The sequence below is a fragment of the Lonchura striata genome, chromosome 11 (assembly GCF_050655825.1).
Source record: "Lonchura striata isolate lonStrDom1 chromosome 11, ASM5065582v1, whole genome shotgun sequence".
Classification (NCBI taxonomy): Eukaryota; Metazoa; Chordata; class Aves; order Passeriformes; family Estrildidae; genus Lonchura; species Lonchura striata.
In genome coordinates this window covers 10,495,215-10,508,988 of record NC_140713.1, presented here as the reverse complement: position 1 = coordinate 10,508,988, position 13,774 = coordinate 10,495,215, and the positions used below count along the sequence as shown (strand labels likewise).

Here is a 13,774-nt window from a genome sequence, read left to right as displayed (position 1 = left end):
CAAGCCATGGGGGACAGAGCAGGGAGAGGAGGGGGCAAATCAGTTGAATAAAAAACTGAGTGTCAGTGCTGGGGAAGGAGAAAACTGACACTCCCACTAGAAAAATCCTCACCCTCTGGTCCCCTACTGTTTGTTTGGGGAAAATGCTGCAGCTTAATCAGAATTATTTACAAGATAATGGTCCATTGTTTGTAGTAAGACAGATGCTGTCTGTGGGAATTTGGTGGTTTATGCTCTATGCATTACAGTGCCATTGCTGTGTGCAGATGGGATCACAGTGGTATTGTTGTTATCCACTTTTTGGAAATTTGGAGGATCCTTACTGTGAAAGGAGGATCCTTAAAGAGAAAAAAGAAAGAGTTTTCTCAGGCCCAGAGCTGGGATTTCTCTTAAGGTAGAACTGTGCTCGTACATGTGTGGGAGAAGAGGATAAAGTGGAAGCCTTTTGCTTGAGACTTGCAGCATGAGGGATCCCTGGGCTGACTGTACTTGGTGGTGGCAGACATCAATTCAACAGCTGGATGGAGGGAGGGATGGATCCTGTGTGTGTTTCCAAAGGCGAGGAGATACATCCTGGTGGGATATGTCTGTGCTCCCTCCTTTGCTGGGGGCTGGTAGCTTGCTTAGGAGGTGGTGTGAGAGGTACACGAACCTGACTGTGTAGAAGTCAGGCTGGCCCGGGCAGTGATCATCCTCTGGCTGTGTGACTGCAGCCATGGTGTTCCCTGCCATCCTCCCCGTGCTGCAAGCTAAACACTGAGCACCTCTGTTCACCAGAAGACTTCTCCCTGATGATCTATGGGTGAGGCTGCAGGAAAGGAAAGCTAAATTTCTGCTGGATTACTACTGGAATCAAAAGCCCCAAACTCCTAAAGAGAGAAGTCTATATTTATTTAGATGATCAAATGCAAGTTTTTATTTTTCTTTTACATTTTCCAGCAGAAAATATATTTCTAAAGGCAACCCCTTCTGGCCCAAGTAGAAAGCTCAGTGTGGAGGGCTAGAGCCTGGCAAAGGGGACAAGCTATGATGTGCAGGTTGGCGACCCTCTGCCATGAACTGCTGCCCACAAGAGGAATAGGGAGCTCAGTGAGGTCCATGGAGATGGCTGCTCAGCCAGCATTTCCATGTCACCAGCTGCCTGGGTCTGTCCCAGCAAAGCGTGGGGGACAGCAGCACCCGCAGCCCTTTCCCACAACCCTGGGACAGGGACAAGGAGCACGCCTTGCAGAGCTCTGCTCTCAGCAGCAACCCTGCCATGCCTTTGCTGCCTGGCCCACAGGAGCCTGGGAGATGAGAAGATCCTCCTCAGGTCCCGGCTCGTTGGAGGCAGGTGCAGGATGAGGGGGTGGAGGGTGCTTGGGTGGGGGTGGGTGTGTGTGTGTGTGTGTGTGTGCCTGAGCTTCCTCTCTCAAAAATCTGCTTTTAGTGTGCAATAGCTCACATATTACCTCGGCAGAGATCCGTGTGCACCAAAGGCAACCAAGAGACGACAAATCAACAGAAGGGCTCCAGAGGGGATTTTGAGCATCCACGTCTGGTATCCCAAGATCCATTAGCTTGCAGGTAAAATGGAAAACTATGACCATCTCTTTTGTATGCAAGATAATTAAGCTTGTCTTTCCATCACTGCAAAATACCTGAGTTTCCCTGGAGAAAGCAGAGGGCCTGAGAGTGGGGAATGAGACAGTAAAGGGCAAAGAATGGCTGACTCACAGTTTTTGGGTCTGTGCAGCTGGAAATGGGCTTCCAACATTAGCATGTTCCCCTTTGGATGGGCTTTTCTTGAAATGGGTGGTGGGAGATAAAAACTCCTGAATCCTCCCTTCCCTCTGGGCTCAGTGTGCAGCCAGGGATGGAGCTGAAAGCATCAGATCATGAGTAGAAACCACTTTGCCCAAGAAAAGGGATCTCCTCTGACTTTTGTGAGTTTCCCAAGAATACCCTTGAAGGGTTAGATTGGCATGGGAGATTGCAATTCCTGATTGCATTTTTTCCTAAGTATCTCCAGTGAGATCTGTACTGGAAACTCTTAAGTTCTTTTTCTCCAAGTCAGCATTTATTTGCAGAATCCTAATTTTGTATTTCCTGACATTTAAACTTTTCAGCCTAATGTTCTAATAAGGATTCTGTCTGTCCATCTAAATAAAGCTTCGTTCTAATGAGGACACCATCCATCTCCTGAGATGGAGCCATAACGACTTCCAGCCTCAGTGTAATTTTAGCTAGGCTCCCTTCCCCACCCTCTTCTCCCCACAGACCTTTGTTTGGGGTGAAAATTATCTGTTTTGGGATGAAGTTGTGCAGAATTTCATTTTGGGTCAAGTGACTGAGCTATTGTGTGAGCCTCTGCTTTCTCTCTGAAAAGGGGGATTTTGCTCACTCCCCGTTGTATGTTCAGTGCCTGCTTATTTGCAATTTCTGTTCATAAGACTGTGGGTTTTCATGCCAACGATTTTCTGTTTGAGTTGTTGGAGTAGGGAGGTTGTGGGAGCATGCCAGTGTCAAAGGTTGTCACTTGAATGATAATTAATAACATTATCAGACTGATTATGTGTTTAGATGTCCAGAATCAGGAGTGAATTGAACTTGTTAAATTTAATTCCTACCTCCGAATGACTGGGATATTGGCGTGCTCACCAGTCTTGCGTTTGCATAAAGGACAAAACTGGGAATTTGAAAGGCGATGACTAATGAGAATTGCTGAAATTCTGGGCTTTTGGAGCCCACAGGGCTTCTCCTACAGCACCATCGCTGTGCGAGAGTTCGCTAGGCAGGAGCAGGCACAGAGTGGGGACAGGACGGGATTTATAGACCCCAGTTTCACCGTGCCAGTTGTTGACTGAAGCACCAAGTCATTTGAGATTGGAGATTATGTCTTTTAAGGTTCAGAAGAGCCATTTCACATGCAACTGATTACCTCTGTCAGAGGCAGGAGAGCCAGGTCCCACCTCGGTGGGTGGGATCTGAACTCATGCTTTCAGAGGTCAATAACAGGGTTTTTAGACCTTAGTGCTTCTCAGCCCCTTATAGCCAGACCTTTTCTGTTAAAACTGTTTAAACTGCAAACCACTAATAAAAGGATCATATGTGTTTCCCACTGAACAGGTTCTTTAAGGCTATTATGATAATTAAAAACATATGGTGCCTATCCAAGTCAGAGGAAAACCACAGATGTACAAATTAGGTGTTATATAAGGTTTTTCTATTTTGCCCTTTCAAAAATGACAAGTCAAAGAAGTATAAGGAGATAAAGATTATATTTTTCTGGAGATGGTAGGTAGGCATTTTGGATTTTTAATCATGAAATATGTAAACCACCTTTCTTATACATAATCAGAGTAAACTCTTTCTAATAAGCAGGAAGAACAAAACATAGTAGCATACGACTGCAGTATTTATGGAAGGAATAAGGAAACACTTTGTTTCATACAAGTTATTGGAGACCAAGAAACCTTTTGCATTTTTTATGATGTTTCCCTGCACAGACATGGAGGATTATATTTATTAAATATTGAATTATATTGAAATTGGATTGATGCAGCCAAAGAAGGACATTTCTTTGTATTCCATTTTTTCTCCTTTTAAAAAAGGGAAATGTACTCATATTGATTGCAGTACAAGTAGTCATTTGTTTTAATTTAAAAATATAGGATTGATTTTGAGAAGGTGATAAATACTGCTAATAAAAAAATTCAAAATGGGGATTTATAATGATTCTCTGTTAAGTCAATGGTTTAAAGGGGCTAACTCATAATAAAAGTAGAGACGTGCTGAAATATCCATAGCTAATGGATTATTTGCCATTTGCAAGTGCTGCAAACTTTCCTTGGTTTGCTGGGTCCTGCTACAAAAAAGTAAAATTTATATCATCTAATGCTCCTCGCTCCTTGCTTTGTCTTTCTCATGCTAAAAATGGGCAGCTGAGGGTCTAGCAAGCAGCTGCAGGGCCTGCTCCTGATGGGGATGTGCACAGGTACCCCATAGAGAGCCCAGAGCCAGGTGTGGCTGTAACCATGGGGCTGGGCTATTCCAGAGGGAGCATGGCGTGGCTGTGGCCATGGGCTCAGGTATTCCAGAGAGAGCCCAGAGTCAGGTGTGACTGTAGCCATGGGCTCAGGTATTCCAGAGAGGAGCCAGAGCCAGGTGTGGCTGTAACCATGGGGCTCAGGTATTCCAGAGAGAGCTCAGAGCCAGGTGTGACTGTAACCATGGGGCTCAGGTATTCCAGAGAGAGCTCAGAGCCAGGTGTGGCTGTAACCATGGGCTCAGGTATTCCAGAGAGGAGCCAGAGCCAAGTGTGGCTGTAACCATGGGGCTCAGGTATTCCAGAGGGAGCGTGGCATGGCTGTAGCCATGGGGCTCAGGTATCCCAGAGGGAGCCCAGAGCCAGGTGTGGCTGCAGCCATGTGGCTCGACTATCCCAGAGAGAGCCCAGAGCCAGGGGTGGCTGTAGGCATGGGGCTTGGCTATCCCAGAGAGAGTGTGGCGTGGCTGTGGCCATGGGGTTCAGGTATTCCAGAGGGAGCGCGGCTGTGGCCGTGGGCTGGGCAGTCCCAGAGAGGAGCCAGAGCCAGGTGTGGCTGTGGCCATGGGGCTGGGTTATCCCACAGGATCGCGGCTGTGCCCTGGGGCTGGGTTATCCCACAGGATCGCGGCCGTGCCCTGGGGCTGGGTTGTCACACAGGATCGCGGCCGTGCTTTGGGGCTGGGTTATCCCGGAGGATCGCGGCTGTGCCCTGGGGCTGGGTTATCCCGGAGGATCGCGGCTGTGGCCGTGGGGCTGGGCAGTCCCAGAGGATCGCGGCTGTGGCCATGGGGCTGGGTTATCCCACAGGATCGCGGCTGTGCCCTGGGGCTGGGTTATCCCGGAGGATCGCGGCTGTGCCCTGGGGCTCGGTTATCCCACAGGATCGCGGCCGTGCCCCGGGGCTGGGCCTTGCCGGCCGTGCCCCGCGCGTTCCCCTCCGCCCCGCCGCGCTCCCGCCTTGCGGCGCCGGGCCGGGCGGGGCTGGGCAGCGCCGGCGGCTCTGACCCTGTGGCCCGGAGCGCCGGCGGCTCTGACCCGTGCCTGTGGCCCGGAGCGCTCCGTGCCCAGCACCTGCCCGGCTCCTCGCCGTGCCCCCGGCCGCACAGACCCTGCTCTTGCCCGTGTCCCTGCGCGGATCGGGCCGCGGGCAGCCCGCTGCTGTCGCGGGGCTCAGAGCGCAGCCGGGCCGGGGATGGAGGACGCCCCTTCCTGCGGCTGCCAGGGCCCGGAGAGCGCGCTGCCCACGGCTGCGCTTGTCTGTGTCCCCGGCGGGGAGAGCTCCCCCGGCAGCCCCGAGCCCGCGGCGCCCCGTGTCCCCAGCGCTGACAGCCCGGGCAGGCTGCCTGCCTCTGCACCCCCAGCTGCAGCTCACTTTGCGGACCCCTCGCTCTGTTCCCCGGTGCTTTGTTCTGTCACTTAGCAAAAAGTAGGCATTTTTTTTTTTCCATTCTTTTTTTTCCTCCCAAATAAACTTTTAGAAGAGTGAAAATACAAATCTGAGGAAATAAGAGCTGGAGAAGACTGATGCTAACACTTTAGGTTTGCAGGAGTGATGGCTGAGCAGGCATTTCTGAACAGTCTTTTCTTTTCTTGAGTGAGTGATAGCAAACTCAGTGTTATTTCGCATGTAGGTATTACCATTTTAACTTTTACTGAGGTAAAATAACACCTTGTCACTCAGTGCAAATACCAATCACAAAATGAATTAATTGTAATAACTGTTGTCAACAGAACAAAAGACTTGTTGCTTTCCTAAGCAGATTTCAGTGCCACTGATAACTATATACAGAGGTTCCCTTTGGGCTTATTCAGTGCATGTAGTCAGAACATAATTTCATCTGTCTTTCTCTGTACTTTGTTGTAAAAGTCTCAGAAACTGAGTTAAAAACCTGTATTTTTTACATATTGCTAAGCATACATTTTTCAATCCTTATGATTTTTTTTTCTCACAGAATCCCTAAACATTTTTACTAGTTAATTAACACTTATTTTGTGGCAATTTATTAAAGAATTAACATGTTTATAACAGTCTGCAGAATCTGTTGGTTCACCTTATGGTGTGATGGACAGTTATGTTGAGAGAAAATATGGGCAGCTGTTTTGCTACACAAAATAAATTTTTGCCAATGTTACTTCTTCAGCCAGTTGTCTTTATCCAAGATGAACACCTCTATCCTAACAAATGGGGAAAGTTTCCTTTGAAAATGGGGGAAGAGAGAAAAAATTAGTCAAGAAAAGCAGAATTCTTCATGCTTGTGCTAACCATAAATTTATTCAAGCAAAGTTTTGGACTGGGGGGGGGGGGAACTAATTAACTAGTTTCACAAAGGAGTCTCAGTACAGCAGGAATTAGTGCCAATATGCTATACTCATTTCACATGGCTATTTAGCTTAATAATCAAAAACACTATGCCATATCCTCTACATTATACTGCAAATGCTATGTATTTTCTTAAAGAAACATACATTAATATTGCAGCCTGGGATAGTCAGACATCGCTGACTGACATGGAACAGTCAGGCTGCCAATGGAACAGACACTTATTAGAAACTGACCCACACAACAGTTAGAGATCCATTTTACATCCTTATTTAACAGAATGTGTATTTTAGATTGCTTCCCCCCTCTTCCCTTTCAAAATATAGCAACAGGCTTCAGTGCTTCCTGCCCTCCTTGGGAGCAGAATCACAAACTAATAGAAAATACATGAAAAAGTAATTATCCCTGTATCTTCCCCCAGAAATAAGATGGAAATCAGGAAAATGCCTGACATAAAAGTCTGTTTGGGTAAGGCTACCTGGTGTGAAGGGTGGGAAGCTAAAGAAGCACCAGTGGAGCAGCTCAGCATTGTTAGCCAGGGATTGGGTCCAGCTGCTCTCCCTTGGTTAAAAAGGCTGTGCCTCTCTGCTGCAGCACCCTCCTGTAGACCTGCAGAAGAGTGAGAAGCGCCCTGGGACCACAGTAAGACCTTACTGAAATCTTTTCTTTTTCAAACGTGTTTGGGGTGGAGGGCCAGGAGCCTTGTGCAGCCCATGTCTGGGCTTTGCAGTGGGCAATGTCAGTGCTACGCAGCCTTGATGCAGCGAATTCAGACGTTTCCCCTCCAACCCTCTGCTGTCAATAACATTTGGTTTGTCTTTCTTGTTGGCAAATGCTGTGTCTTCAGCCACCAGTTGGTCAAATGTTCCTGCTTCTACAGGGAACTTGCTTTTTGCGTGGGCAGCTTGGCTCTGCAGCTGCAATAGAGCATCTGTCTGCCTTGCATGGGCTCGTGGTGCCGGGGAAGGACCTGCTGGCTCACCGCTCTGCAGGGCTGACACATGACTCAGTGTGAGCTGCAGCACGTTTGTTCTCACAGTCTTCTCTCCTTTTCATTGTTTAATGTAAACAGTTTTGAATGTGCCTGAGTGATTTTTGTCTCGTGTACTTCCCATGGCAGATGGGATATCTGTGATGATTGTGCTGGAGCATGAGTGGTTTTGTTCCAGCAGCCTTGGGCCAAGGCTGTGGATGATCTTGTGTGGATGCACAGGGATGTAGGAAGGCTTGTTCAAGAAGCTCTTCCTGCAGTTCAGGTGTTTATCAGAGAGAAGTGGCTGTGGGAGGCAGCAGCTCCTTGGGCACGTGGCTTTTGTGGTGCTGTGGTTTTTGGGGCACCCAGCCAGCACTGCCTGGGTTCTGCTGCACCTCTGCCATCTCTCCTCTGCTTGGGGTTGCAACTTACCTGAAGATGTAAGGTTTTGGACAGAGGCAGTAGCATGAAAAAGCTTGACCAGCATCTTCTGTGTGTTCTAATGCTGTGTGGGAGGGAATAGCAGCTCTGCTTGGGATGCAGCAGTCGTCCTTGTATGGACTCATGGGGTGTTTTCAGAAAAAGCCAGTGTCAGAAACCTGGGTCGGGCTGGGCATGGGCAGCACAAATGGGCCAGGAGGACAGGTCCACTTCCCCTGTGCCAAGCCTGGGAGTGTGTGCTGTGTGAGAAAGCAGGGAGGGAGCATGCAGTGCTCCTTACCCCCGTGTCTGCTGCCCCCCTCCCCTCTCACCCATTTATATCCCAGTAAATCTGTTTGAAAGATAGAAAATACTCCCAGCTTCTCATATAACACTGTCTCTTGTGCTGACTGGTGCTTTTTGCTGCTGTAACTTGGCTGTTGCATTGTTTGCCCACTGTTCCTTTGAAGCATGTCAGTGATGGTGTTCCACTTTGGGAAGTTGGGAATTGGGGTGCCCCAGGTCAGGTGGCTCCAGCCCTGGCCATGAGCTTTCCACAGCAGAGCCTGGCAGGATGGGACCTGGGCTGTTGTTACTGGGGCTGATTTTGGATTTGCTTCTCAGCCATTGCTGTTCTGTGTTTTTTTCTGCTCCTCTTTGGGTGATTAGCTGCGAAAAGAAGCGTTTCTCGTTTCTGCGAGCCACTCCTCTCCCTGCTTCTTGGCACTAGTTGCTAATCAAAACAGGTCTTTGATAGCCAAATGGCATTTGGCTGAGCCAAACACAGAGCTAGACACACAGGCTTCTAGTGATTAAGCGCTTTATTAATGTGAGGTTTAATGCAAGTTCACTCATAGCGTGAGGACCCAATGGTAAATGTTCAACAATCCAATTCTGTAGCACTGTGTTTTATTTAGCATGAAAATATTCCTGGGTATGCAAAAACAGTGTTCTGTTTAGGAGCAATGCTTCAAAGGATTTTAAAATATTAATTTTTAATTCCTGCCAGGGCAAAGGTGTGTTAACCTGTCACTTTATAAAGGGACAAGCTGTTTTTTTGTTTTTTGTTTTTTTTTTTTTTTTTTTTTTTTAAATCAAACATGTTTCTATAGATAAACAAATGCTGCATTGTAAACTTTTACCATATTTGTATAATTCATATTCATGTGATACCAGAATATTCCAAGAGATGTTTTGGGGAAATTTCTAAAATAAATGTGCTTCCTGGCAGAGACCTTGTGTGCCAAGTTTTAGCCTGGGCTGCATTTTCACAGCTGAGTTATAAACCCCTGAAAAACAGGATTTATAATGGAAATGCTGACACAACCTTAACCATAGCACTGCTATCTGGTGCTGCTATAATATACTGTACGAAGAAATCAGTTCATTAGTTAGTTATAAACAAAGGACAGAGATAGTAAATTACAGTAGGTATTTCAGCAGTTTTCTATATATTTATGACACAAAAATATGCAGCTGCATTTTATTTCTTGAGACAGTATTTAAGGATTTCAGATTTAATACACGTTAGTTTGGTTATGCACATTGTGCATTTTGGTCGTGCTGCTCCTTCTTGTAGTTTTATTCATGGTATTTTCTTCTTTCTCTGTTGCTCATTAGAAAAATGTTAAAAATCCATTTTCATCTGATTAATAATAAAGCTGATCACATGTAACCTAATTTTCATTCACTGCTGCCCCTGTCTGTGGAGTCATATACAAAGTGACCTTTGAATCACCACTGGGCCCATAAAGCACAATAAGCACCATTGTCCTGTCAAAAATTGAAGATGTTTTACATCATTACAAAATTTAATGTTCCATCTTTTCAAATGCACTACTTTTCAAAGGCCACATTCCAATTGAAGCTCATTAAAATCAGACTCAAGTTTCCTGTGGTGGGGATGAGAAAGAGTTTCTCATGCATTCGGAGTAATATGAATCACTCTTTTAAAACAGATATGGTTACATATTAGTTTTGAAAGGTACAGTAACTGCTGAGCCTCCACTGTCTGCAACAGTGAGGCTTTTGTACTTATAAATCTAATAACTGCCTCCTGATCCCTTGTACTTCATCCACACTGTATCCTATTTACTTATGAATAAATCAACTTTCTAAATAAAATTGTTGTTCAAAAGTTCAGGGGTTGAATTATAGGAGTCTCTGGCTCAAAGCTTCTATTAAGGTTTTAGCAGACATGTGTAAAACTCTTGTTAAAAAAAATCAGTTTTTCTCCAAACTCCTTGAATACATTAGATTTGGAGAACCAAATTCTTCTCTATAGCAATCCTTTAAAGTCTGCTGAATTACATAGAGGCTGAATTTGCTTCCTAATCTTATGGAATAATTTCTTATAGCATTTTATTTATAAATCAAATAGAACTTTGATAAACTAGTGGCTGAAATGGGCTGTGTGTTGGTAAATATATTATCATGTTCATACTATGTTAGTGGAATTATACTCAGAGTAGTGGAAATATTCAGGTATTCAATGGAGCAACATTAAAAGGCTGGCTGCCCCTCCATCCCTCTTTCCTTGTGAGAGGTGGTGGCAAGCTCCATGTAACTCCATTTCCACAAACAAAAGCAAACCAGAAAGTTATTTCAAGTCTTTGAAGAGTTAATTTGCACTGCTACATATATACACACACACACTGAATCTCATGTGTATGGACGTGCATGCTGCTACCCTATATGTAAAGCAGATGTATATAAATATTATTGCACATTTGGTTTACTGCAGCTATTACATGATCTTGCATTACACAGAAGGAGTTCTGTATATTGGTCACATGCAGTATAAACTGCTGCAAAACACAGTGCATTAAAACATTTGATGAAGAAGATAGGCACAAATGCATGGTGTATCCTATTTTCTACTGTTGACAGACACTGAACATGTTTCCTCTAAGTTTATGATCATGAAACTACAGCTATAATTTGCCAGGCACTGTTGCAAGTGAGACAGAAAGAGCAGGAATATCAGTCTTTTATCAATATTGCATTAAGGTGCTATTGCATTTTCAATATTCCTAGTATAGCTCGTTAACATGGTGTATTAGCATAACACGTGATAAAATCAGGTGCAAACCATTCTCACATTTTAGTTATAATGTTTTTAATGTTTATGGTGATATAAAAAGATATAAGAGAGTGCAAACCCAGTGTGAGCTCTGTGGATATCAAAAGCTACAGAACAGGCAACTCCTACATAGGTCAAGAATATGGAATACCACATGCTGATATCCCATTTAGCATTGAGATTTTGCTACACACTTCAGTCATATTTTTACTATAGTGTTGTACAATACCAGACACTCTCAGTTCTCATATTCTGGGCTGTGTTCTGTGTGCTGAGGCAATACTGAATGAAATTCTTTGACTTTTCATGGTAATAGTAATCTTAACCTCATTTAACACACTACTAGAAGTGGGTTGAGTTGATTCATGAAAAATATAAATCACTGGATAAAGGTGATGCTTCTAAGCAGTCTGTAATTGTTGGTGCTCTGGTCACATATATCATGGTTTCTGCATCATGTTTTAGTCTCTGTTTGCGTAGGTTCCTTCATTTGTTGCTACAATGACAACTAGCATTCATGATTTTATTAATCGAGGATATCAGGATTATTGAATGTACCAGGTATTGTAGTCTAGCCTGTCCCTGTATTTAGATAAAATCAGCTGGTTTCTCATCTGCTTTATGTGGTTTGCTGTGGATGATGTTTGGCCAGGTTTTACACCTCCTGTCATCTCGCAGCCCATCGTGGGGCTGTGTGTGCTGGAGGATACCTTTTCTCCCCTTTCACCCAAGGCTTTCTGAAGAAGCACGTGAAATCTTTCCTCCCCACTCTGTAAAGGCCAGACTTTCCCATCCTGCCGTTTACAGTCATATGGAAGTGAGTAAACTTTGTGGCCTGCTAAGGGCTGCTTTACGAAGTGCTAAAAGGCTTTAAAACAGCAGCACCATAGAGGCTCCTGCTGCAGGAGGCAGTGGCCAGGTGGGGGTCCCACAGGACTTCACTCCTGCACTTTTCATGGCACCTTAAATTGGGAACGGTCCTTATTCTGAATAATTTATGCCCTTTTTGGGGTCTGCAGCCCTGCCAGCCACAGTGCCTCCAAAGGGTGCCGAACAAAGCTCCTTCTTCCAACTGGAGTAGGCTTTTTTTGGGGCAGGCTCTCCCCAGGATTGTAAGCAATGAGGTTATCTTAGCTCCCTTCAAGTGTCTGCATCTGCATCAGAGTGGTACCTGCCTTCCCCAAACACCTCTTCCCTCTGTGCAAAGAATCACATGTTTCTTCAATCAGAATTTCTGATTTTTGACCCAGGGTAACACTTAACCTCTGGAATTGGCCTCAAAAATTGAAGATCAGTAGATTGCATAAAACAAAGCTTGTAATACTTTTCTCACTCTTCCTGACAAATGCTAAATATCACCTTTCCCACTTCCAGGCTCAGTGGTGCAGCCTTGGAGAACAAGAATAGAGATTGCAGCTCTTGCTGCAGTTCAGCTCTCAGGTCACATTCTCAGCTGTGGTGATTAGTAACAAGAATCTGTATATGCAAGAAAAAGCGGGGTAATTCCAATTCCTGTGTGCTTCTAGGAAGAAACTTGAATAAATAAAAAAAAGGGACCACCAGATTGCTTGGTTCTTTTAACCCCTCTTGCACTTGGTGAATCCATAGCTGGTACTGAGAGTACTTGAAAGGTTACGGTATGTTCTGAGCATGATATGGCATAGCAGCCAGCAGGGTGAACTGCTCTTGTGCATCAGCCAGAAATGGGAAAATACTGACAGCAAAACTTTCAAGCCCTCTCTTACAGGGAGCTTTCCTTGACCATTTCTCTCACCTCAGGAACCAGACTCATGGGGAGATCTTTATTCCCACCCACCTTTTCTTTCTTCTTATGCCTGATTGTCCCACAGGCATCTCCTGCTGCAGCAAACCAAGAGGTCTGTCTGGCAAACATAGGTGGCTGCTGCTGAATGGAGGAGAACTTCCTCCACTTGTGATCGTAGCATGTGGAGTGAATAGAAAATTTTTCCTTTGAGGAAAAACTTCAGTCAATCTACACTTGTCTATTTAGGACAAGGCATTTAATTGTAATTTCCTTCAAACTTTATGTTTAAGTACTCTATTTGCCCCATTTAATTTTCTTAAGCAGAGTCTATAGACAGATGCCTCTCTTAGGACCGGGTCTTTCTTTTTCTCATTTAGAGCATTGGGCTGCCTACATCAGGCAGCTTTAAAAATTCAAGATTTGCCCTCATCAGTGATACTTTAAATAGGAAGCAGGTTGTTACTGTATAGCAGGATACAGTGGTTACAGGACTGAGAGTGTGGGATGGTCCTCGCTGCATGTACACCTTTAATAACAGTACTTCTGCATCTACACATTGTTTGCATTTTCCATCTTGTGCTCTTCCATAACAGTGGATGCAAATGCAAACAAGCAATTTCTCTTGGCTTTGATGAGCTTTTCCCTGGAAAACATAACTCTTTGTGTTGTGTAAGCGTAGCTGGCAGTAGGTGCATTGGCAGGGTCAATAAACATGTTATATCAGTGTAGCCATGAATAAAGTTCTGAAATTCGCTAATAGGCAGAAACTTTTCAGATGTTATGAGTGGAGTTACTATGCTATCTTAATAAGCATTTCAATGCATTTCAATAAAAACGTACTAAATAAGTGTTTTTGTGTCAGATAAACAAACTGTTGGTACCTAAACAATATGCATGTTTTGGGAGACGGGTGGTTTGTATTTTCCTAGATTTTTCCTAGGGATTTTCTTGTATCATGAGGTGAAAACAGGAAATGCCCCTGCTCCAGTGAAGAAGACAGATCCCTGCATGCATTTCAAATTTAGGGTTGTGTGTAGTGGTATGGATGGCAGAAGACCCCAGTAAGCAGGCAAATATAGATGTGCTAAATTGAAAGCTAATACTGAAATTAGATTTATAACTATGTAAGACATAAATCTGAATATTGGTAGCTAAGATCCTTAGGGATTGCAGGTGTATTTTAA

At 44.7% G+C, this 13,774-nt stretch overlaps 1 protein-coding gene across 38 annotated transcripts in view; it reads left to right on the top strand.

Annotated features, from left to right (window-relative positions):
• Positions 1-13,774, top strand: part of ZNF536 (zinc finger protein 536) — a 361,403-nt gene that overhangs the window by 252,730 nt on the left and 94,899 nt on the right. Inside the window, exon 9 of one of the 38 annotated variants that reach the window (XM_085589499.1) lies at positions 1,460-1,566. The exons of the other annotated variants lie outside the window; for them this stretch is intronic. Within the exon in view, the coding sequence (XP_085445625.1) occupies positions 1,460-1,527 (68 nt within the window). The 3' untranslated portion in view covers positions 1,528-1,566. The remainder of the gene's footprint in view (positions 1-1,459; positions 1,567-13,774) is intronic. 38 annotated transcript variants of the gene reach the window in all.